Consider the following 26,288-nt stretch of genomic DNA (forward strand, 5'->3'; position numbering starts at 1 on the left):
CGAAGAAAGTAGCCAGATCCATTGCATAACGATATTGCGAATCACAGTTTTTCTAAGGAGTCTATGAAATGATGTAATTATCATAGGTCTAGAAATAGGTTTCAAAATAACAAACAGCACCTTTAAAATGAGAGGGGAGTTTTCGTTACGACTCTTCCAAAGTGAATCTGATTAAACTTACATTTAATCAAATCTGATCAGACGTACTGTACATAAAAGGGCGTTATTTAAAACGTTAAAGACAGACAAACTTCACTCTTTTGGCCTTGCAGAGCTCAAGTCATTTTGCATCCTTTTGCTAAAACATGATCTTTAACCTGTGTACAGTGGTAATAAAAATGAACTTATTAATATGCTCATTCTCTCTATAAACAGCCAAGCCCGGAGCAGCAGCAGCTGATAAAAAGGTAGAGTACAGGTGGTCTGTGTATGGTGTGTTTAAATGTAATAAATGATGCAGGTTTCACAATCACATTACTGTTTGGAATAATGTATTTATATTACAATTTCACATTAAAAAAAAAAAAATCTTTAGCCCATTAAATATTTAATCTTTCAGTTGGTGTCACAAGTCATATGGCATCAAATCCTGGATGGAAATTCGTAGGATGGGAACTGGATTCTTAGATTTGTCATCTTATCTAACAATTTTCCACTACCACTGTAACATCTAGTTGTATTTTGGCTGACTCAAAAGTATCCTTGGGACTCAAAACTGTACTTGGATTGTAGAGCTTGGGACTTTGATGTAACACGCTGGCGAATGAGGTAGGACGCAGTGGGAGTGTAGTGAGCGTGGGCTTTATTTGGACAAATCCAAGAATCGTAGTCAGTACATATAGCAGCGCTAGCATCGAATATGGATAATCCATGATCAATAACGATGTCACAGACACAGTTTGGAAAGCCAGAATAAATATGGAACAAGGCTCAGAACTTCACAATACAATGAACAAGGCTTCACGAAGATACTAAAACACAACAGTGTACAAATAGACACAGAACTGGCGAGCACAATAGAGCAACCAACCAATGACAGGACTAGAACTGAAACAAAGATGCAAGGCAAAACATAAATAAAAGCACATAAAGAACAACGAACAAGTGTGACCGCTGCTCGCCGTGCCGAGAGAGAGAGCTGACAGTGGTGTGGGTCAGACCTGGTACCTTAAAACCTGTCGTAAAACATGACGGTTGAAATGTTAAGATCTGAGAATGAGAGAACTCATCTTTTTATTTATTGTCATTTATTCTTTATAAGTTGACCACTCGTAACTTCTGTCGTTCATTGTTTTCTGTTTTAATCTTAATTTACTGACTTTATGTATCATTTTCTCACTGTCTCATAACATTTCAATCTTTGAGTTTTCTGATTATGCTCTTTTATATTCCCTTTATTTTAACACTTCTTTTGTGTTCCCTCTCGTTCTCAATGACACAAAAAGACCCCTTCCAAATCCACACCAGGCAAAGCTAGACTCACCTCCAGCACTAAAAGAGCCTCGTCAATCCCAGTGCCCCCATCCAAACATACCTCCACCTCCGCTTCGCCCTCTGCCCCAGTTTGTGCCTCAGCCAGAGCCAGTTCTCTAATCTCTAAACCACACACTGTAGGAGCCAAGGAGTCCAGAGCCACAGTGAGTAATCAGAACCCTGTGACCTTTCACTGCCCTGTCCGCCTCTCAACTCTGTTTGAGTTTGGAGATTTGAATGGCACGTTGACGCTGTTCCCGATTTCCCCAAGAGTTTATTTAAAGGATGTTCTATAAAGTAAGCCGGGAATCACAAATATATATTTTTTCAAAAAAAAAAAAAAAAAAAAACAATTCTAGCCACAAGTCCTACTGCATGCTAATTGTAGTTTCATATTTATTTCATATGTAGGCCGGGGATGCTAAGACGAAGACTAAACCTCAGGGTATTGGCACCAAAATCCCTGGTGAGTTGCTTCATTAGAGTTTCTGTTTTCACTTGATTTACTCTAGACAGCCATAAACGTAGACTCCACCCAGTTTCTGTTATGTTGTACTGTATTACTAGTGACTTCATTTGGGTTCCTAGCGACACCGCCTCATGCACGCACTATATATGTCTGTAAACGTCATTATGGCACAGATAGCTGATAACACAAAAGGGGGAAATCACAATAAAATGTTAAAATAGTGCCAGTGTACGTACGTATTTTAGAGTTTGTAGTGTGTCATGTTAGCTGTAATGTAGTCAAGTCAGTTTATGGACAAAGTGCTGTACACTGATGTCACTGATTGATTAAATCAAACTTGAAAACTTTAATAAATAAATAAGAAAAAATTTGAGGTCTGCTAATCGGCCGTTCACGTTTGTATCCTGAGGACGAAATGAAGGCTAGGAGATTTCATTTCTTACCTTTAAAACATTTAGTATGTAAGTTTTTCTTCATCATCAATAACAAATTTTTTTTTTTTTTTTATTTAATTTTTTTTTTTACTGTGTATCATATTATATAATATCTATGATGCTTACAATTTGCATTAACATGGCTTTCCAGCAGCCGAATCTCCTAAAACTCCTGATCGTAGCGGCTGCAGCAGCCCTGCCACTCCGAAATCTCCAGCCAGTCGCTGCAGCACACCTGGGCAGCAGGTGAAGAAGGTGGCCGTGGTGCGCACTCCACCCAAATCTCCCGGCTCTCTCAGATCCCGCGCTCCCATTGCCCCTGTTGCGCCCTTGCCTGACCTGAAGAACGTCAAATCCAAGATCGGTTCCACTGAGAACATCAAACATCAGCCTGGGGGTGGAAAGGTGAGTTTAACGAGACCGGATTTTAACCCAAGGTTCCAATTAAAAAAAACGATGTTCTGCGCACCTGGAAAAGAGTGGCAGAGGAAATGTCTGAATGCTCCGTATAGTTATAAAACGGTAGTGAATTCTACCAGTTACGTCCCTGAATGCAGCCCCATTCCACAACCTGTCAATCTGAGAACCGGCCCACATGCTCATCCCAGGCTGGGAACGTCTGAGCCAGGCCTCTGTCAATCTTCTCACTTCAATTCCTAGGTGCAAATCCTGGAGAAGAAGATGGATCTGAGCAGCGTGCAGGCAAAGTGTGGCTCCAAAGCCAACATCAAGTACACTCCAGGAGGTGGCAATGTGAGTAACCAAGCTCCCTCCTTTGTAAAAGTGTATACACAGCAGGCCAGGGTGCCTCGGACGTGTGTTTCAAACACCAGCCTCCATCCTTAGAGCAGCAGCTCCACAACCACACCTCTGGCTGTGGGCTTAACGCTCCCTTAACGCATTTCCTCTGCCTCTCTCTGGGTGACTGTTCTGTAGTCCAGGTGCAGCTCCAGAGACAATATCAAGAACATTCCTGACCAGTTCTTTTTGGGGTTTAACCTCCTTTCCCTCCCTATAACAATAAACAACAATAACAAGTGTGTTTGAAACAAGGCACTCGCTATGAGAAAACAAGGAAGCACTGGAAAGACATCACTGATGCTGTGATGTTTTACCTCTACACATCAAAACGGTCAAAAACAAGGGTTTTAAGTGACTTAAAAAAACAAACACAAAAACCAACTCAGCTAATGTATTCGGTGTTTAAACATGTCTAAATACTCACTCTCCTGTCAATCACCTTTCCGTTTACCGAACACGTTCGTAGTGGTGATGTAACATTTTTAAATATGCTCACGATGCTTCATGTTTTCATTTTAGAAATCATTTTGTTTTTAATAAAATTTGTTATAATAGGTACTCAGGCCTAAGGTGTCTCTGTTGTGTTTCCTTGTAGACCTGTATTTACACCAATAAGGAAATTAGTTTGGTCGCTCTGTTCAGTATCGTTGAAAACAGTCTTTAAAACCAACACGAAGGTAATTGTGATTATATCGTGGATCATGATCCAGTCTGGGAAATTTTTTTTTAAATGTTATTCAGAAATGTTATTTTTGTCCTATCACACACCCCTACAGGAAGCTGTTAAGTGGAGTTTAGTGAATGAGTATATACTGTAAATTCCTGGGTCGAAGACAGGTGTAACCACAGTCGTCTTCTGATGACGTTTCTAAAGCATGTTACGTCAGCAAGTCTTACCTCTGTGATGGAGATGAGCTATCGTGCTCTGTCTAACGGAGATAGGAGTTATTATCGGAGTTATTATGGTTTATGTTTAAGGTGACTGTGTGCACTTTATTTTGCTGGGTTTCGTCAGTTTCCTGGGCTACTCCTTTTTGCACGGCCGATCTCATCTGCATGCGAGAGGTAAAATGGTGAATGTGAGAATTTTAGGTGACTGAATGAATTCATCTTCTGGAATTCTTCGACTTGACGTTACTTTAGATGAAATTTTCATAGTTTCCCCCCTTACCGATCAATATGACTCATCATGGAGTAAAAGACTTTTTAGAAAAGTATTGTCTTTGCGGTTTTGGGTGTGATGATGAGAACCATAAAATACTTCTCTCTCTCTCTCTCTCTGTCTCTGTCTCTCTCGCTCTCTCTCACTCTGTCTGTCTCTCTCTCGCTCAAGCATCATCAGGATTTTAGTGTGTGGAATGAACCAAACATTTTCCTGCACGTTAGCCTGTGTTGATATGTTGCATCTGCTGATGTGTTTGTTTGTGTCCTGGCAGCCTCCTTGTGACTGTGTCTGACTCTCTCTACGTTCTGCTCTGTCTGTCTCTCGTTATGTCCAGGTTCAAATTGTGCACAAAAAGATGGATCTGAGCAACGTGCAGTCAAAGTGCGGCTCGAAGGCCAACATCCACCATAAACCAGGTAAACGAGCCAGATGCTGGCGGTCATTTTAGCTTAGAAATGAACACACCACTAGAGGAGTTTATTATTATTATTATTATTATTATTATTATTATTATTTTATTTTTTATTAGCTTAATTAATAAATTCACTCCAGACCTTTTTATAAACCTGGACTGAATATCAGTTAGGACTGCTATGAGTGTTGTTATGGTTACAGTGTGCACATCGTGTGAGTCGTTTCTTTCCCAGGACAATAGCTACAGGTCTATGTTTTTTTTTTTTAAAAGAAAAAAGCATAGTGTGAAAGCACCCATACAAATCAGCCTGTTGGGGTTTGTTGTTGTTGTTGTTGTTGTTGTTTATATAAATAAAAATAAATATTCAAACTATGATCATCAAAGCCTGACTTTGTTCAAATGGACATCGTTCTAACTTTTACAGCGACGTTCATAAATCATTGGTGACAGAAATTTTAATCATATTTATATGCAGTATGTAAATAGTAGTTCGGCTCCTCGTGAACCATGCATGAACACTTTCTTTATCAGCAAACATGGTTGTTGTTGTTTGTTGTTTTTACAGTGCAACAGCTGCAGAATTAAATATAGCCTGCATTTACATGTTATGATCTGGACGTTTTACTTCATACACACATGGTGTATAAGATAAAATAAAACAGATATTTACATGATCAGATTCGTGTGAGGTGTTTGTGTGTGTGTGTGTGTGTGTGTGTGTGTTTGTTTGTTTGTTTTAAACCGATGTACACTTTTGACTGCAGGCGGCGGAAACGTGGAGATCAAATCAGAGAAGCTGGAGTTTAAAGCTCAGCCGAAAGTGGGCTCTCTGGAGAACATTGGCCACGTGGCCGGAGGCGGGAACAGGAAGGTAGGCTCGCTCGTGTTTACAGGCTACACACTTAACTAATGAAGAAAATAAACAAGACTCGTGCGCAGATTAACGACACGGGAATAGTATTTTATGTTTTTGATTCCCTGATGTTATTCCCATGGTATCGTTGCCAGCTGTAACTAACAAAAGCTACGCACTAATTGTGTGTTAACGCTATTACTTCACATCATATCTCCTCCTGATTACAGGCGTCTCTGTGTCCTCCTCTAAGTGCATCAGCTTTCTAAACCTCGTCCTCGTCTTTTGTGCCTTTTGGGCTCCGGTCCAGATTGTTCTGACATCCACTTTCCCTCTCCACTTCCCCTTGGTTTAAATCCCCGCAGTCGTCTTAAGGGCCGTCCGAGTAGTTTATTAACTCCGGTGAAGTTCAGAGGAGGCCTGAGAGATCACGACAGGGATCAATGTGTAGACCACAGGATCAGACATTACCCAGAATGCACTGGGAGCTTTCTTTTAAAGATGGAGAAAAAAATAACACTTGAAATTGCAACAGTTACCTTATGTACAGGTGACGTTATATTTTCTGCGAGCTTGTTAGCAAGCACAGGTGAGTGTATATACAGTGGATCAAATAACAGTAGACAGAATAAATCAGCTAGATTGATAGTGTTACTACGGACAGGTGTGATTCTGTACAAATCCACTACGGGGTTTCTCATGGGATAGTTATGGTCCTTTATTTTTTTAAATTCTATTACTATTCTTTCTGTTCCTTTACACTTTTTTTTCTCTCAATGGTGTTAACTAGTGTTCTTGTAAAGCCACATTTGGTGTTAGAAAGGTGCTATATAAATCGTAAATTAAATGAATAAATAAATCAAATGGATTGTGTAAGGTTTCGACCAAAGGGACAAAAAACATTTAAGGTCCTGTGATGTAAAATTTACTTACATATTTTTATTTCTTAGAATTTACACACTCCTTCCCTTATGATCCAAGTAACTGTGCTGAAACACACGACACAGCCGATGTCACCACAATAGGAACAAAAACAGAATTGTTTTGATTTAATTTCTTCTATCCTTGTAAGTATTGTTTATTGTTTAATTCTTTGTCTTTATTTTCACCTTTTATGTAAAGCACTTTGAGATTTTGACTCAAAATGAAAGGCATTAATAATAAGGTTATTACTATTCATATTCATATTATTATTATTATTGTTATTATTATTATTATTGTTATTATTATTATTGTGTTAATTAATATTAATGTAATACTTCTGAAAATATTTGAACACAATATTTATATAAAGAAAATTGGTAAAAGAACGTTTCTCATTAGCTAAGGTTTGAAGATGATAACGATTTCTCCCCAAGCAAGTCTCCTCACAACCAAATCCCCCCACAACCAAATCCCCCACAACCAAATCCCCCCACAATCAAATCTCCTCACAACCAAATTCCCCCCACAACCAAATCTCTTCAAAACCAACCCCCCCACAACCAAATCCCACACAACCAAACCCCCCCCACAACCAAATCCTGCCATAACCAAATCCCCCACATCTAAATCTTCCCACAACCTTGTCCCCCACAACCAAAACCCCCACAACTAAATCTTCCCACAACCGTGTCCCCCACAACCAAATCCCCCACAACCAAATCCCCCCACTACCAAATCCCCCACAACCGTGTCCCCCACAACCAAAACTCCCCTCTACCATAATCCCCTATTACCAAATCCCCCTACAACCAAGTCCCCCACAACCAAGTCCGCCACAACCAAATCTCCTCACAACCAAATTCTCCCCACAACCAAATCCCCCACAACCAACCAAACCAGCTAATCTCCTCACAACCAAATCCCCCCACAAACAACCCCCCCCACAACCATATCTCCCCAAAACCAAATCTCTTCAAAACCAACCCCCCCACAACCAAATCCCGCCATAACCAAATCCCCCACAACTAAATCTTCCCACAACCGTGTCCCCCACAACCAAATCCCCCAACAACCAAAACCCCCCTCTACCATAATCCCCTATTACCAAACCCCCCCACAACCGTGTTCCCCACAACCAAATCCCCCCACAACCAAATCCCCTCACAAACAAATCTACCCAAAACCAAATTTCTTCAAAACCAACCCCCCCACAATCAAATCCCCCACTACCAAATCCCCCACAACCAAATCCCCCCCTAACATAATCCCTCCACTAACAAATCCTCCACAACCAAAAACCGTGTCCCCTACAGCCAAATCCCCCAACAACCAAAACCCCCCTCTACCATAATCCCCATTACCAAATCCCTCCACAATCAAATCCCCCCACAACCAAATCTCCCCACAACCAAATCCCCCCACAAACAAATCTCCCCACAATATAATCTCCCCACAACCAAAATCCCCCCACAAACAACCCCCCACAAACAAATCTACCCAAAACCAAATCTCTTCAAAACCAACCCCCCCCCCACAATCAAATCCCACACAACCAAACCCCCCTCACCAAAACCCGCCATAACCAAATCCCCCACAACTAAATCTTTCCACAACTGTGTCCCCCACAACCAAATACCACACAACCAAATCCCCCCACTACCAATTCCCCCACACCCATGTCCCCCACAACCAAATCCCCCAACAATCAAAACCCCCCTAACATAATCCCTCCACTACCAAATCCTCCACAACCAAATCCCCCACTACCAAATCCCCCACAACCATGTCCCCCACAACCAAATCCCCCAACAACCAAAACCCCCCTCTACCATAATCCCCCCACAAACAAATCTACCCAAAACCAAATCTCTTCAAAACCAACCCCCCCCACAATCAAATCCCACACAACCAAATCCCCCCACCAAAACCCCCCTAACATAATTCCTCCACTAACAAATCCTCCACAACCAAATCCTCCACAACCAAATCTCCCCACAACCAAATCCCCCCACAACCAAATCTCCCCACAACCAAATCTCCTCACAACCAAATTCCCCTCACAACCAAATCTCCCCACAAGCTAATCTCCCCACAACCAAATCCCCCCACAACCAAAATCCCCCCACAAACAACCCCCCCCCCCCACAAACAAATCTACCAAAAACCAAATCTCTTCAAAACCAACCCCCCCACAATCAAATCCCACACAACCAACCCCCCCCCCACCAAAACCCGCCATAACCAAATCCCCCACAACTAAATCTTCCCACAACCAAATCCCACTCAACCAAATCCCCCACAACCATGTCCCCCACAACCAAATCCCCCAACAACCAAAACCCTCCTAACATAATCCCTCCACTACCAAATCCTCCACAACTGAATCCCCCACTACCAAATCCCCCCACTACCAAATCCCCCACAACTGTCTCCCCAACAACCAAAACCCCCCTCTACCATAATCCCCATTACCAAATCCCTCCACAACCAAATCCCGCCATAACTAACTCTTCCCACAACCGTGTCCCCCAACAACCAAATCACCCCAACAACCAAATCCCCTCACAACCAAATACCCCCACAATCAAGTCCACCCACAACCAAATACCCCCACAATCAAGTCCACCCACAACCCCCACAAACAAATATCCCCACAATCAAGTCCCCTCACAACTAAATTTTCCCACAACCAAATACCCCTACAACCAAATCCTCCCACAACAAATATCCCCACAACCAGCTTGTCAGCTAGGCCCTAAAAACAGATATTAACAGACATAAAAGACTATGAAATGCACCATTTCAGGTAAATTAAAAAAAGATTTTAATCATGTTGTATAGTTCAGAGAGATGTACACACACACTGAGCCAAACCTGCAGTGGTGTTTATTGGAGCGATGAGCTGTGTGGTGTCTTGCTTTCCTTCCTCTTCTCTCCATCTCTCTCTCTCTCTCTCTCTCTCACACACACACACACACACACACACACACACACACACACACACACACACACACACACACCATCTGTAGCTTCCTTCATTTCTGTTCTGCTTTGGTTTCATCATTATTTGTTGCGTTTTGTTTTGTTTTTTGTTCCTATTCAATGGTGCCCTGCTTCATTACCTGCTTTTTTGTCGTTAATTTCCTGCTTCAGCACTCCGCAATTAAATTTCTTTAGCTTTTTCTTGCTCATCAGTTTGTTTCTGTTCGGACTCATTTTACTGATATTGTGTTTAACTTTGTTTGTAATCCCGCCCCCTGTTGTGAATGTTCTCATGGCCGTAGAAAGAGAAGGGGAAGGAAGCAGAGTCGGGGCCTTCAGGTGCCTCCGTCCACCCAAATGGGGACACGCCCTCTGACCCCCTGTGTGGGGAAGTCAGTGCCCTAAACCCAAACCACTCCAGTAAGTGTACGAGCCACTGAGGCACTTCTCCTCATTAAACTCTATCAGCCGCAAAAAACCTAGCGCTGCAAGATAACCGCTAAAACCACGATTATTAAGACTCACGATTTTTTTCCCAATATCGAAATTCTGTGAATAATTCAGGGTATATTATATAAACAGAAAACAGACGTTTCTTTCACTTCGCAAGCCTACGTTCCTAATAATCTAATGCAGAACACACTCACTGACATTTACAACATAGGAACGACTATGATTAATACCGTAGCGATGTTGAGTTCTTGAGTCTGATTGGTCACAAGGTGTTAATTAATTGTCTGTGACACTACTCCTGCTTCAAATCACAGGTTTATATTAATATTAATGCGCTTGTTCTAGCACATTATCGTTTCTATAGTAACAACTCATTTACAGGGACTTAAACGAATACAAAAAAAACCCCATAATCACTGGTATATTGAAGTTTTCTGTAAGGAGACGTTTATTTAACATTTTACGGAAGGAGTCTCCAGGGTCAGTGCTTCCTAACAGTCAGAGCTGTAACTTTAGGTTTTTTGACCTGGGAAAGTCTCAACAAAATGAGAGAGAGAGAAAAAAAGAGGGACTCACATCGACAGTTTTTCATCTCATGCCCCTCAAATCGCTTTTTGCTGGTTGATAGTGGGCAGTCTTATATTTAATTTATGATCTGCTATCGTTTCACTGGTAGCACTGCGCACAAACGATTAAAAAAACACACACATTTGACCACAAATATATTGTCAGTCAACTTTCCGGAGGGAATGAGATTAAGTGCCATAAACAGCGCAGCATCGGTGTCAGAGTTTAAGTGCGTAGTAATGGAAAGTGCTAGAATAGTCATTACAGAACAGTGTAGAAACTCTGATTTTAATATAATTAAAGGGCAGGTCTCGTTGTCGTACATAAGAAGTCTGGAAACTATCGTTCTTGTTTTTGTTTTTCTTGCAGAAAAGCAGAATGTTATTGGTACAGATATTTAAGATTGACTTATCTCCTGTCATAGCAATATTCCCCTCCCACCCATCCCATCCCTGCCACATTATTAAACATAGCTATACTTTTTTTTTTAAAGTCCTGAGAACCAGAACCGAGTTTCTGAATCAAAGACCGCTGATTTTCCTGATGTTTTTCTTTGTAATTTTGTTTCGTCCTCTTCTCCTCTTCTCCTCTTCACAGATTGAGTCTCACAAGCTGATGTTCCGTGAGCAGGCGAAGGCCCGCACTGACCACGGCGCTGACATTGTGGTTAAATCCCCCTGCATGTCTGCAGAGGGTTCACCCCGCCCCCTCAGCAAAGTCTCCTCCTCCGGCAGCATCAACATGAACGAATCACCACAACTGTCCACGCTTGCAGACCAGGTGACCGCCTCACTGGCTAAACAGGGCCTGTGATTCGACCTCCCACTGCGCCTCAACCACCTCCACACCAAGACAAATGCAACGCTGTAACGTGGCAACTTAAAAAAAACAAACAAACAAACAAAAAAAAGGTTTAAAAAAAAAAATCATAAATAACAAGCATTTCACCTCAGTCTGTTCAAAAGAAAAAGAAAAAAAAAAAAAAAGGTGCTTGCTGGATTTCTTCATAAATTTTGGTTTTTGACTGCAAGGGACTGATCATTAATAATGTTATTGTACTGTCCTGTCTGATTAATTGAACTCATGCGGTGCTGTATTGATCTGTTCGGTCAGTCACAGCACGTAGAAGCCCATCTACAATCCTAGAACGTCCTCTTTATACCGTAAGCCGACTTTTCCATCTCTCTCTCTCTCTCTATCTCTCTCTCTCTCTCTGCTTAATTGCCTTATTGTGAAAGCCTGCCCCATCATTACCCTTTATTAATTCATTTCACCTTGACTAGTAGAAATTTGTACAATTTTTTTTTTTAAATTATTAATTGATACTACCTGAAATTGGACTGTGAGGGAGAAAACAAGCCAAAAACAAAACAAAACAAAATGAGCTACCAGGAAGCATCGAGACTGTATTTAACGCCGACTTTGAGAATGACTAAGCGTTTTGTTGGCATCCTGACAATTATCCACATGTTCACTGCGGAATTCATGCACATTATTATACTGTCCGACAATAAAATATACAAACCAGGCTACAGACACACACCGCGCTCTGTGTTTTTATATAGCAGAAGCTTTGCAATCCCACGGGAACATCGTTAGGGATTAAATTAGTTACAATGATATACTAACGTCATTAGTGCGTAAACTAAGCTAGCAAAAAAGTAACAATGTGTGAGATTTGCATTCGTGCACAATGGATGCTGTGATTATTATTACTAGGGCTGCGTGATATAGATAAAAAAAAACGTCATTTCGTGATTATGATGATTATGATACAACCTTGCGATATATTAAACCGATGAACCGGCGATTTGTCACAGTGCTCACAGATCCCAATAAATAAATAAGTCAAAATACAACGTCGTGGATCTTTTCCATGTTGCAGGCGGGTATGGTGATAGCAGACCTGCCAGCCTTGTCGTAGTTTTGTGTAGGAGTGCCGTATTTACGTTCGGAGTACGAGCTATCACTCAAATAATATACGCAGGAAACAAATCGACATGTGAATCTGGAACGACCGGCAGTTTTGAACTCGCTGATATCCCCCGCCCCCTTCCCCCGTGTCAGGTTAGTCCTGTTTTGATTGGTCCTCTCGACTCAATTCGGTCTTATTCCGGCAAAAATTCTTAGCCAGTGAAAATATCTTCAATATAGACAAACGGATGGAATATTTCCTGTTATGAGATTATTTATAAATATAAATATAAGATTATCCAGCCATTATTAGGACAAATATCTGCCAATAGAACAAGCTTGAAACGTCTAGAAATAATAATCATGTGTTCGATATACTGTCCTTATAATAGGAAAGACGAGTTAGATTCCGCTATATTCGAGATATCTTCACTTGTTTGCGTTGCATGTTCGCGGTGTAAAGACGCGCCCAACGACTTCCACCGAACGTGGGTTAAAAATGAACCACAGGAATAGGGAAAATAAATAAATAAATAAATGGATGAACGTTTTTACTGGGGGAAATAAATAAATAAGTAAAAGGTTAACGTTAAACTGTTCAATCTGACATTTTAGAAGTGATTTTATTGGTGACGGCGAACAGTTTCAGGAGTTCAGCGGCGAAAACGTCGTCCCGGTTTCGTTCGGACAAAAACGATTTGTAAAATGGAGGACTACACGCTGTTCTTCAGGGTTGGCAGGTCTGCGATCGCGATTAAACAGCATACAGCATGCAGCCCTGCTTCTTACTCTACAGAATACTCCAACAGATAAACGTTCCATGCGATCTCCGTACCGCTTACAACCTTATTACAATTCACTGCAGAGAAAGATTACCCAGTGTGTGAGTAGTTACCGGTCTTCAGCCTCAAATGTGCACTCGTGCATTTTGCTGTACTGTAATGTAAAAACTTATTACACACACACACACACACACAGCTTTATACTTCACATGTTCAGTGTACAGTTCAGCCAACCAGGAATCCATTAAGATGAATTACAAACAAATAAGAACTCATTTTCATCCTTTTAGGAGGACTACACGCTGAGTAACGTCCACATGCTAGACATTAGTGATCGCCTGTTTGCTGCCGATGAGCTGCGCTAATGGATACGTTATTCCCCTGCGAGGGAATGTGACAAATAATACCCGAGTAGATCACAGGGTTTAAGATCAATCGTTAGGGAAATCATCGACCAAATACGAAACGTAAACAAAGGTTTCTTCTTCAATCTTTCCCCCTTTATTTTTAAGTAGCGGAACCCCCATCCGATTCGAAATCAGAATCACCACACGCCACTTTCGGCTTTGCGGAGTTGTTTAGTATCTCGTACTCGTTCATTTATGTGGCGTTTTTTTTTTCTTCTCCCCTCCTGCTAATTCCCACCCAGGAAGCAGGAAGCTCTCCGCTGTCACATGACAGCTACCAGTTTGGAGAGTGAAGGTTATCGATCAGGCGCTTTCTCCAAGAGACAGTCAGCCAAACGCGTCTTTCCGAACTGATGCTCATGCAGCGCCACAGCACGGCGTAACACACTCGGAGCAAAGCGCTGACTGCCCTCTTCCGCATACCCGAGCGCACAGGTGTAGGTGATTGGTTACTGTCACCGTGATTGACAGGGAAGTGTTAATGCGCCTATCAAGCAAAGAGCGTGGCTGATATTACTCTCCTGGTCTCCCAGCCACGGATGCGTTTCTGACACTTTATAAAAAAGGAAACGAAACCCGAGTTTCTTCCTCAGCATGGTTCTATGCTGCTTCACCTCAGCGTCAGGTAGGAGGTGTGGCCTTCTGATCTTTTAGCTCCTGTCTGACATTTAGAGATGCGTTCTGCGATTATAACCCGTACAAATAATATCCCTGCGCCAAACCACGTGGGGATTAATTCGACTGGCCGGAAGATTCCCCTTTGTAGCTCCAGTAGATGTCTCCAGACACCAGACATGTCCTAGCTGATCGTTTACATTCGGAATGAAGAGGAAACCTTGTGTACACGTCGCGTTTTGTCCGATTTTATTTGTTAGAAAGCAGCTGTGCAGAAATCCAAAGGTGGAGTAGAAGTCATTACAGTATGTACAGAACTGAGTGCGTTTACAGGAGGGTCGGTATGAGCGGATTGTGAAGAAGAGTCCTGGGATGAGCTTCAGGACGGTCTTTACGATTACAGCAGCGGATGCAAATACTCCTTTAAAGTAAAAAAAAAATATATTATATTGGGGGTAGATGTTATGCTGTTGAACAACTTTACTCTTTAAACTGATATATTTATGACAACGCATCGCTCCGTCTCATTAACCGTCTTCGCGTCTAGTCCGGCTCCGACGTGTGTGTGTGTGTGTGTGTGTGTGTGAATATAAAACCGGTCCAGTTTCACCATATTTGATCATGTTCTAGATTAATATTTCAAGTCGTAATAAATAATCAGTAGTGATAAAGGTAGTGATACACGGAGTAAATGTGAGTGACAGTTTAAAAAAAAAGAAAAAAAAAAAAAGAAGAAGAAAGTGCCTCCCTTTTCCTCGCTCACTAAAACGCTCTGATAAATTAGTGAACGCTGAGGATTTGATTCGGGAAAAGAAAACGCAACAGAAAACATGCGGAGCTGCTATAAACCTGTTCTGATAAGATGCCTTGATTAAAGACAAATCTGGTTTAAACGGTCCGGATTTATCTGCATCAACTCATCACCTACAGTTTAACTAGAGCTTACACACGGAGATGAACTCCTCCTACACACGAGAAACCAACCTGGGAACAAAAGAACAACAAAATCATGCAAAAAAAAACAAAACAAAAAAAATTCTAAATAAATCCAAACTAAGCATTTGTTAATAGTGTTCTTGTAGATGTGAGACGTGTTAGAAAAGAATGCATCGTTCCTGTTTTTCCTGATATTTATTACCTTTTTTATATCTCCAATGCACCTCAGCTTTATTCCTTTTTGATATTAAAATAATAAATAATAATAATAATAATAATATGGATGTGAATGAGTATCTACGTTACCGTGAGACGCTTCTTTCCCTCTGAGGAGTCATGTGATTAAAGTGACCACACGGGCAAAAATAAAGGTGATGCAATCGGGTGAATATCCAATAAACTCCGGTCAGACAGGATGTGTTCGGTGTATTAAGTTTGCTTCGTGTTTTGAGGTGAGTGATAGACCGGTGTCGACACACACACACGCACACACACACACACACACACAAAAAACCTAAGAAGCAAACCTGAGACACTGAACATGTCTTAAAGCGCACCTATTACGGTTTTTCAAATATTCCCGTTCATGTAGTGTGTTATATACGGAGCGGTTTGTGAATGTAAAACGTCTGCAAAGTTTCAAAGATCAAAGCGCACGATAAACGGAGTTATCCACTCCCAAAAGAAGGAACCGATTCTGAACAGCTGAATCAAGTCGTTAGTGATTCCGGACTTTACTTCCTGTACTAACCTACGTAGGTTCGTAACAAAAAGCCCCGCCTCTGGTCTTCATCAGCTGCTCGCTGACAGCGGTAGACCAATCACGACAGACTGGGACATCCGACCAATCAGAACGGAGTATTCTCTCTGAATGGAGGAGTTTAGAACGAATCCTTTAGAACGAATCATTTAACGAGTCGTTTGTGAAACCTGGGGGGTGGGGGGTGGGAGCTGGGGGGGGGTAATGCTGCAGTTTAAATTATGAGCACGTTAAAGTGTTTTTTGGCCTCGGATGCACGTAAATCTATCGTATGAGAGTTTAAAACAATATTAGGCACGTTTCAGAACCATAATAGGTGCGCTTTAAGGTCTCAGCGTACTTAAACCTCGGCGGTTTCTTATTGGTCGTCGTGTATGAGAGCGCCAATCCTGCAGGCGGCGCTGTTAAAATATGATAATTAAAATTTCCATGACAACAGGAAGAACATTGCTACGCCACATAGTCATCCATCTTGGAATGAACTGAACCGGTTTGGGCGTTTGCCCGTTTGCGCCGCAGTCACGTCGTATTGTTCATAAGCCGCAGGGTGTACGCCGAAGCCTTCAGCTGATCGAGCTGTTCCTCTAACTGTTCAGACACAATCTCATGTTTATAAATGAGAACAAAAAGAGATGATAGAGGGGGGGGAAAAACACATATATACACCGTCTAAAGCTTTCCCCATGATTGATGATGCCCGTGAGTCCTCAGAACACGGGAGGAAACTGTGGTCCTTTTCCGTATGTGAAAAAAGCATGTGTACAAGTTGTGTAAAGCAAGCTGATTGATTTGATCGTGTGAACGTGACAGGGAAAGCTCGCGCTCTCTCTCTCTCTCTCTCTCTCACCCAGAACCTGCGCTGCAGTTTTCCAGTCCACTCTGAGTTTAACGGTTGTGATTGTCCTCACTGTAGTTGTGTGTTTTATCAGTTAATTTACACTCATTCTCGCTGCTGTGATCCTGGATTTGGAAATAAAGTCGGTATTAAACCCCCTCTCTCACGTGTCCTCAGTGCTCTGTGTGTGTGTGTGTGTGTGTGTGTGTGTGTGTGTGTGTGTGTGTGTTTTTAACCCTCTCCAGACCGACACATTTCTCTCAAATGACACATCCATCAAGACACGTAATTACACAGGGTTCCCCACAGGTACCAGCACTGTCGCTCCGTCGGTCCTCGCTCTACACGTCTAGCTTTTATGTTGAATAATAACAGATTTATGATTGATGCTGATAGTCAGTAATAATTTCAGACTCAGAAATCCCAAAGCTGCCTAAATGATCTCATCGTGATGGGATTTCTGATGAGTTTCTGTTTTGTGTGTAAATATCTTTATTTATTTATGTTCGGTACAGGATTATATACAGGATATATTCGAACAGATTTTTTTAAAAAGTGAAATCTTTCACAGATTCTATTAATAGTATGCAAGTTTTGGGTCACTACATCACTGCTTCAGTCTTTAAACACGGTGCTGAACATCACTTTATTACACTCTTACCTCACTGATCCTCCTTGTAGGCGTACAGTTTCCTGACACTCGCAGGGTGAGTAAATTGTCTTCTGGCCTTCATCCGACAACGCTAGAGGCGTGCGAATTAAAAATTTTAATTTTTTTTTATCCCGTTCCTGAGCACTCTCCGAAGGAATTTTGACCTATCCAGTTCACTCGTACTTTCCAAATATATGCGGCCTCTATACAGCACCCTTTCTGAACAGAATTAGATGGATGGATGGATGGATGGATGGATGGTACCCTCTAGTGTTTACACAGCACACGTTCCACAAACAAACAAATGTGAAAACAATCAAATGACTGGCACACTCTAGTGATTGTTTTTGGAGCTTGTGCTGCATCTAAACAAATAAACAAACAAATGTAGCAACAAAAGCAAAAAAAAAAAGTCTGTCACCATCTAGTGATTAGACTCAGCACACGTTCCAAAAACAAACAAACTTCTGCCGCCCTCTAGTGATTAGATACAGCACACGTTCCAAAAACAAACAAACAAACAAATGTCTGGTGCCCTCCAGTGATTAGATGCAGCACACGTTCCAAAAACAAACAGACAAATGTAAAAACAAACTTCTGGCACCCTCTAGTGATTAGATGCAGCACACACTCCAAAAACAAACAAATGCAACAAACAAAACAAAAACAAAAGTCTGACGCCCTCTAGTGGTTAGATGTAGCACACCCTCCAAAAACAAACAAATGTCTGGCTCCCTCTAATGGTTAGATTCAGCACACATTCTCAACACCAACAAACAAATAAATGTCTTGTGCGCTATAGTGATGAGATGTACTTTCCCACAACAAATACTTGGCACCCTCTGGTAGTGAGGTGCAGTGCAGTGCAGTTCCTCTCCCCCACATCCCCACCCCAAAAAATCCTCAAAACCTTAAATGTCTGACGCCCTCTAGTGGTCAGATGCAGTGCACCGTCTCTAAATAAATAAATAAATACATAGAGTCGGACCCTCAGGATAACTTTATTAAAGGTTATTAGATCATGTTTATTAGCACACGGTTGATTAGATGCTTGAATCGATGGTCTCGGATAGTAATCACATGAACACTTCCCGTTCCATCACAGCTGGCACTGGGCAAGATGGTGCGTTTTAACTTCCCGGTCTCGTCTAGATCGCACTTATCTGAAGAACCTGATCACTTGACACAGGGTTTAATCTGACCCTGGTTATTTAAACACGAAATAAAAACCATCACACACAAGAATGATACAATATAATTCACTTTTAATTTGGAGAAGCACAAACGCTGTCAGATTTGCCAATGATCCATACACCTTTATTTCCGTAAAGAAAGTTGTTAAATATTTTTTTTTTGTACGCGTCTTCTCGCTATACAATCAGGACAGCTACAGCCTCAAAAATCAGAACACGGTAAAGAATCAAACAATGTATTTACAAAATATATTCTTTTTTTTTTTATAATACAAACTATTACATGCTAAATGATACACCAGACTCCTCCTACTCAAATCCCTCCCTCCCTCCCTCCCCACAACACCAATCAAATTCACCATGTTGGACACGGAGCGTAGGAAAATCTCTCGCACAGCACGACATCGGATCCTGAACGCTAATCGAACTGTACGAGCGCGCAGAGCAGACCATCGCCATCCAGGAGGTGTGTTTATTAATCAGGGGAAGAGAACGGATAAAACGGGCCAAGTAGCTGAGATTCATTCTTCACGGTGTTTTAAAAAAAAAACAAACATTTTTTATTACACCACACATCACACACACACACACACACACACACACTCACTCAGGGGTGATGATTTTAAAGGGTTAAACAAAAACCTGCTGGTTAACGAGAGCGTATAATAACGTGTAGACACTGACCCGAGCGTAAAATACTCTCATGGCGTAACAGGCGGAATTACAGACTGTCCAGTGGGTCGAGAAACAGAAACGAGGCAAGAACGTGAGAAAGGCGAGGGTACAAGGGCTTTGTGCGTGTCAAAGGCAGACAGACGTGAGAGTGCCGGAGGCGAGAAAGCGCAGGTATGGGAGCTGAATAAACTGAAAGCAGAAGCTTGGACGTGACTGACGGGGACGTGAGACGCAGTGCGGCTCCACGAGGGGGAAGAAAACAAACAAAACTGCGGCGCGGTGCTAAATTAGCTAAAAAAGCTGGAATCTCAAATCCTAACGCTGCTAGAGAGCCGGTGTAGAGATCTTAACCCCACTGGATTAGATCGGACCTAATTATACTGTACACGAATACGTCAAAATTCATCACGACTTTGTCCAAAAATCAAAACTTGATTATAAACGGTAAACCTGCATCTCGACACTCGCTTGTCGTGTGGATCGCCATCACACCTGTAGGTTTTTTCACACAGGTAGACATTTTGCGCACTGTTAAAAGCTTTAGTCCCGCCCCCTCGTCTCTCTGGAGTCCCACGCTCGTGGAGGCCACGCCCCTCGGCGACGTGAGCCGTTTCAGCTTGGCAGCTGTACACAAACTGATCGCTAACCGCAACACAAACGCTAAGAGTCAAGATTCGATTATAGGAGTCATAATGAGGACTCGGATCATGATTAAATGAAAAATAATCATCCAATAAAGTAGCTATGAACGTAGTATGATTGTAACGTATGAAATCTCTCTGCTGGGGAAAACAATCCCGCGATCCTGCCTCGGTCCGAATAATAATCTCTCGCAAAAGAAGAGAAAGGGCGCGGAGGAAAGAAATTCTCAGATCAGCGTCCACGTCAAAACGATTCGAGTGGCGTGAGTCGAGAAAGGGAATACGAAAACGCGACGCAACGAAAGAGGACAGAACGGTGCCGGGCTTCGGAGTGCAAATACCGAGAAGAGGAGCTGCGCAAACGTTCTCCCGCGTAAGGGGGATTTCTCATTTCGAGCGTTCAGACAGCAGGACTAAACAAAAGCGGCTCGAATCGAGTGCTGCGTCCGATTCGTTCTCAGGTAAAGAAACCGCTCGTACGAGTTAACACGCACGACGTAAACCCCCCGAGCGCTGACCCGCGATCACACGCCGCTCGTCCGGCGTGTACACGAACGTGCGACCTACCGCTTTCTACTAAACCTCGCGGAACCAGGGCACTTTCACACGATAGAGCGATCGACCGGACAGGAAGCTGATTAAAACGGATTTCTGTTAAAGCTGGCCCCGCAGATTAAAGACGCTGAGAATGAAAAGAGAAGTGCTGAGAAAAATAATGAATGAATAATAATAATAATAATAATAATAGTAATAGTAATAAGGACGTGCCTGATGGTCAGACGTTTATGTGCGTGTTTGGGTTGGACCTAAATCAGAACAATAGGGAGCTTGTGGTCAACCCGCTGGTTTACAATCTATTCAATACGTTCCAATGCGAAGCAAGTGCACATGAGCGATTTAGGACACCACCGAGTCTCGGTTTCCTGCTTTCTGTCTCTGAACGGCCGGCCACCAACGTTTAATATCCAGTGACCCAAAAACAAAATGAAACGAAACAAAACAAAAACAAAAACAAACAGAAGTCGTCTACTTGTTTCCAATCTTCAACTCATCAAATTCACTGAAAACTGTGAAAGAACTAAGTGATGTTTGAATATCAAACAGCAGGAGGTTTAATCTGCTCTGTACGGCGGCGCTGGAGCTGGAGGGGTGTGTGTGTGTGTGTGTGTGTGTGTGTGTGTGTGTGTGGAGAACGTTTCAGCAGTGTGTATGTCTGTATGAGTTGCTCCTGTGCCGGCCCATGTCTTCAGCCAGCGGTGACGGAGGCTCGCCCTCACACTCGGACCTGGAGCCGCTCCTGCAGCCAGAGATTCGCCGCGCGGTTCGAAACGTGCGTTCGCCGCCCGGACTCGCGTGCTGCTCGTGATCCTGCGCCGGATCTGCGTCCAGGGGGAACGATCGCCGCTCCCACGGCTGCACGGGCTGAAGAACAGCGAAGGAGGAATGAGCAACTGAGCTTACGCTACAGCGCAATACGTACACGGTCTCTCTCTCACACACACACACACACACACACACACACACACACACACTCGCACCAGCAGGAGTAAATGACATGTTTACTGTAATAAAACATATCTATATTAGCAGTGTTGCTGTGTGTGCTCCTACCGTCTCGTCGTAGCTGGTGTCAGGGGTGGAGCAGCGCGTGTCCTCGTTAGACAGGAGCCGGTGGGAGTCTCTGGAGCTGGGCGTGTGTGTGTGAGAGAGCGCGAGCAGCTCAGGGCTGGCAGGGCTGGAGGGCGAGGGCGAAGGGGCCGAGCTGTAGTCCTGCAGCAGTGAAAAGTGAGACGGGTCGGGAGACGAAGGCTGAGGTGTGGAGGGATTCGTTCCACCCAGCAGTGGAGTGCTGCGTCCATCCACTGACTTATACGACCTGGGGGAGAGAGAGAGAGGGGGAGAGAGAGAGAGAGAGAGAGAGAGAGAGAGAGAGAGAGAATACTCCAGGTGAGTGACAGGAGCACTGTTACCAACAACTTCCAGTGGAAAGTCGCTAAATGATGTCATGCTCAACATTATCATATTCACTATGCGTGGTATTTGCATTCTGCCTCGTGTCAGCTGTTTCCGTCTGCTTCTCTCCTACTCTCTCTGCTCACATGATGGATTTTAAAGCGGTTCTTCTTTACATATTTTTCTGCTTCTGAACGAGTGACTGAACCGCGGCGCGTTAAGAGACGACACCTTCACCGGCGCTCACCTCCAAACTGCTGCTCTGCTAAAATCCTGATTTATAACCACGACATCGACTCACTAAATCACCACACACACACACACACACACACACACACACACACACACACACACACACACACACACACACAGAGAGACAGAGGGAGGGAGAGAAAGAGGGAGATAGAGACAGAAGGAGAGAGAGGGAGACAGACAGACAGACAGAAGGAGAGAGAGGGAGACAGACAGACAGACAGAAGGAGAGAGAGGGACACAGACAGACAGAAGGAGAGAGAGGGACACAGACAGACAGAAGGAGAGAGAGGGACACAGACAGACAGAAGGAGAGAGAGGGACACAGACAGACAGACAGAAGGAGAGAGAGGGACACAGACAGACAGAAGGAGAGAGAGGGAGACAGACAGAAGGAGAGAGAGGGACACAGACAGACAGAAGGAGAGAGAGGGACACAGACAGACAGAAGGAGAGAGAGGGAGACAGACAGAAGGAGAGAGAGGGAGACAGACAGACAGAAGGAGAGAGAGGGAGACAGACAGACAGACAGAAGGAGAGAGAGGGACACAGACAGACAGAAGGAGAGAGAGGGAGACAGACAGAAGGAGAGAGAGGGACACAGACAGACAGAAGGAGAGAGAGGGACACAGACAGACAGAAGGAGAGAGAGGGAGACAGACAGACAGACAGAAGGAGAGAGAGGGAGACAGACAGACAGACAGAAGGAGAGAGAGGGACACAGACAGACAGAAGGAGAGAGAGGGAGACAGACAGAAGGAGAGAGAGGGACACAGACAGACAGAAGGAGAGAGAGGGACACAGACAGACAGAAGGAGAGAGAGGGAGACAGACAGACAGAAGGAGAGAGAGGGAGACAGACAGACAGAAGGAGAGAGAGGGACACAGACAGACAGAAGGAGAGAGAGGGACACAGACAGACAGAAGGAGAGAGAGGGAGACAGACAGAAGGAGAGAGAGGGAGACAGACAGACAGAAGAAGAGAGAGGGAGACAGACAGACAGAAGGAGAGAGAGGGAGACAGACAGAGCGAAAGTAGTGGTAGGGGGTGTTGGATTTAATTTGGGCTGGAACAATAGAAGTGTTTCTGGGAAATCATTGCATGCATGGTTCATGCTGTAACCATAGTAACAGCACCACTAAAACCAGCAGACAGAAGTTATTTTTAAACCCAATAGCCCGGACGAACAGCCTCGGGCAACTGATTTTCATAATGATCTTCTTACTGCGCTGAATTTACCACCGACTGCAAAAGAAAGAACACTGCTGGGGCTTTTTCCCAGCTGAGAGACTTTCTGATGTTTTCTTCTGAATGGTTTGAGGTGGGCGGGGCTATAGAACTATATCCGGGAGAAGTAACCGCAATGCTACAAAAGCACCAATCGGAACCAGTCACGTGAATGTGCGTCTCCGACGCTGTGTGAACTATAAAACTCAAGTCAGTATTTTCCCACTGTATATACACTGTAGCGGTCAGTGTAGCGGTCGGTGTAGTGGTTAATGTTGAGCAGTGACACAGGAAACAGTGAAAGGAAGGAGAATCAGCAGAGTGACTGGCACAGTATCACAAGGTGCTCCTCCATTTCCTCTCCGCAACATACAATGATTTCTTGCGTTAATTACTGGTTTAAAGAAACTGCTGGAATAGAAATGAAAACTCTGGGAATGCTGAGACTCTGTTCGGACTAATCTCCGACTCTGTATGATGTTTGAAACACATGGTGAAGAATCGATTCATCTTCAATCATTATATACAGGACTTATACATACATACATACATACATATACATATACACATATATACATACACACACACAGGACCTTTCAAATACAGTCTCCATCTCACAGTACTCTACATAAAGCTGTGTTTGTGTGAGAGAGAGAGAGAGAGAGAGCATGAGTGAGAGACACTGACCGGCTGCCCCTCCTCTTGGCAACCGAACTGGACGTCCAACTCCAGCGAGAACGTTCCTGCTCTTCACACGGGAGATGAAGCTGAGAGAACGCCGCATCCGATAAATCCTCAATCTTAGAGAGAGAGAGAGAGAGAGAGAGAGAGAGAAAGGTTACACAGGTGTAAATGTACCATATGGACCATAGGTTAGGGTGAGAATGTGTGTGTTAGAGCACTGCTCACCTCCACTGCATCGTCCTCCTCAGAAATGTGACTGGCTGTGACGTTCACCTCCCTCCAACTACACACACACACACACACACGCGTTAAATACACGGATCCATCTACATCACATCTGTGAGAAGTGTGTGTGTGTGTGTGTGTGTGAGTAACCTGGGCGTGAGGATCTCTTTGTACTGCAGTTTCTCCACTCGGGTGGTCGCTGCCACAGACATGGGGATGACGATGTTGTTGATGTCAAACGAGCTCTCCACTCTCCTCTTACGCTGTGCCTGCTGCTGCCCCAAACACACACACACACACACACACACACACACACACACACACACACACTCATGTTATGAGGATTCCAGCTTTAAAAGCTGCGTTTTTATTAATGAGTTTGATCCAACAGGTAAGTGGAGTAAGACTATCAGTGCTATTCAACAGTACACCAGTAGGTGGTGCTGGTGTATCAGCATCAAAACACACTGGATCTCTGATCCATCCCAACAGGGCCATCCTCATTTCCGTGTGTGTGTGTGTGTGTGTGTGTGTGTGTGTGTGTGTGTGTGTGTGTGAGAGAGTGTGTGTGTTATTACGGGTGTGGTGGTGAGACTGCAGGGCGTCGGGCTCTCGGAGGACGACAGCTGTCTCACTACAGGACTGAGAGTGGGCGTGGTCAGAGAGGAACTCGGGCTCGCCACCTCCATATACACCTTACTGACATCTGACCAGAGAGAAAGAGCATGAGTGTATGAGAGAGAGAGATTAGACTGTATTAGAGAGATTAGACTTTAATAAAAATTAAACCATCATGTGCTTCAAGAAACAAATCTAAACCGATGGATGAAGAGAGTGTGTGTGTGTGTGTGTAACTGTGTATGACACTGTGTGCCCACAACTGTTTGTGTGCACACATACATACATACATATATAGGTGTGGTCACGTGTGTGTGTGCGTTTGTGTGCATGTGGTGATATATGTGTGGTCGTATGTCTGCATGTGTGGTCATGTGTGTGTGTGTGTGTGTGTGTGTGTGTGTGTGTGTGTGTTCGTGCGTACTGTCGCGCTCCAGTGAGTGTTCTCGGGGTCTCTTGCGAGTGTGACTGCGCTCTGCTCTGTACAGCTGACGAGACTCGCTGTCACTCTGCTGGTGTCGATACAGCTTCTCTGATCTCACTCTGTGATGGGACAAACCTGACACACATACACACACACACACACAGTTAGTCACATGAATTTTTTCTAATCCCACCATGATGCTGATTTCTGGATTGTGATTGGTCAGGAGGTGTTGATTAATTCTCTAGAACAGCAGCTCTTCACAATAGTGCAGCTGCGCATCATGGGTTTAGATCAATGCACACGCTCTAATACGTTAGCGTTTCTATAGCAACAGCTCATCCACACGGTGGACGCTCCACGTAAACAGCAAACGTATTTAATTACACGTTTTACACGATTACACAATTTCTCTGTTCAGAAAAATAAAAGGTAGAGGCTGGCGAGGGAGCCGCTGTTTACGCACGTGAACAGGACGTCAGCTTGTTTCTCGGACATTAAACGTAGCCATAAATGGATGAAAAGTATGTTATAGGAAAATAGCTCATTCTAATACCATGTAACATCACACGCCCATAAATGATTGTACTGTGTGTGACAGTATGGCTGCATAGTAGAGTTCAAATGGAGAGAGAGAGAGAGAGAGAGAGAGAGAGAAATGTCAACAAACAACGAAGGGGGGAAAAAAAAGACAGATTTTCACACTAGCGCAGGGAGAAGGGGCAAAAATAAACCTGATACTTCACGACTATAGTCAGATGAGAAGCGCGAGCCTCATGTGATGATGTTTCGAAATAACAGTACGCTAGTAATATACACGGCTTTTAAACGCGGTAGCCGTGCTGTGCGCTGATTTGCTAACGGTATGAAAAAGCGTGTGATTCAGCTGCTGTCACACAGTGATGCTCCACATCTGCGTCACTGTTACCTCAAACCTAATAAAGAGCTACAGCCGAGC

At 43.5% G+C, this 26,288-nt stretch overlaps 2 protein-coding genes across 4 annotated transcripts in view; one reads left to right on the forward strand and one right to left on the reverse strand.

Moving 5' to 3' along the window:
* Positions 1 to 11,616, forward strand: part of maptb (microtubule-associated protein tau b) — a 35,177-nt gene extending 23,561 nt beyond the window's left edge. The window contains exons 7-15 of the mRNA XM_053638392.1: positions 376 to 407; positions 1,446 to 1,637; positions 1,885 to 1,939; positions 2,528 to 2,781; positions 3,037 to 3,129; positions 4,677 to 4,758; positions 5,522 to 5,628; positions 9,819 to 9,936; positions 11,134 to 11,616. Coding sequence (XP_053494367.1) covers positions 376 to 407; positions 1,446 to 1,637; positions 1,885 to 1,939; positions 2,528 to 2,781; positions 3,037 to 3,129; positions 4,677 to 4,758; positions 5,522 to 5,628; positions 9,819 to 9,936; positions 11,134 to 11,138 — 938 coding nt within the window. The 3' untranslated portion in view covers positions 11,139 to 11,616. The remainder of the gene's footprint in view (positions 1 to 375; positions 408 to 1,445; positions 1,638 to 1,884; positions 1,940 to 2,527; positions 2,782 to 3,036; positions 3,130 to 4,676; positions 4,759 to 5,521; positions 5,629 to 9,818; positions 9,937 to 11,133) is intronic.
* Positions 11,617 to 18,685: 7,069 nt separating this feature from the next.
* Positions 18,686 to 26,288, reverse strand: part of kansl1b (KAT8 regulatory NSL complex subunit 1b) — a 61,616-nt gene continuing 54,013 nt past the window's right edge. For 2 of the 3 annotated variants that reach the window (XM_053638389.1, XM_053638387.1), the window contains 7 exons: positions 25,331 to 25,465; positions 24,867 to 24,994; positions 24,439 to 24,563; positions 24,289 to 24,346; positions 24,067 to 24,179; positions 21,558 to 21,822; positions 18,686 to 21,368 (listed from right to left, as the gene is read on the reverse strand). In XM_053638389.1, the coding sequence (XP_053494364.1) occupies positions 21,144 to 21,368; positions 21,558 to 21,822; positions 24,067 to 24,179; positions 24,289 to 24,346; positions 24,439 to 24,563; positions 24,867 to 24,994; positions 25,331 to 25,465 (1,049 nt within the window). In that variant the 3' untranslated portion in view covers positions 18,686 to 21,143. The remainder of the gene's footprint in view (positions 21,369 to 21,557; positions 21,823 to 24,066; positions 24,180 to 24,288; positions 24,347 to 24,438; positions 24,564 to 24,866; positions 24,995 to 25,330; positions 25,466 to 26,288) is intronic. The other variant, XM_053638390.1, reaches the window with a different exon arrangement.

The sequence above is a fragment of the Ictalurus furcatus genome, chromosome 12, assembly GCF_023375685.1.
Source record: "Ictalurus furcatus strain D&B chromosome 12, Billie_1.0, whole genome shotgun sequence".
In the NCBI taxonomy this organism is placed as follows: domain Eukaryota; kingdom Metazoa; phylum Chordata; class Actinopteri; order Siluriformes; family Ictaluridae; genus Ictalurus; species Ictalurus furcatus.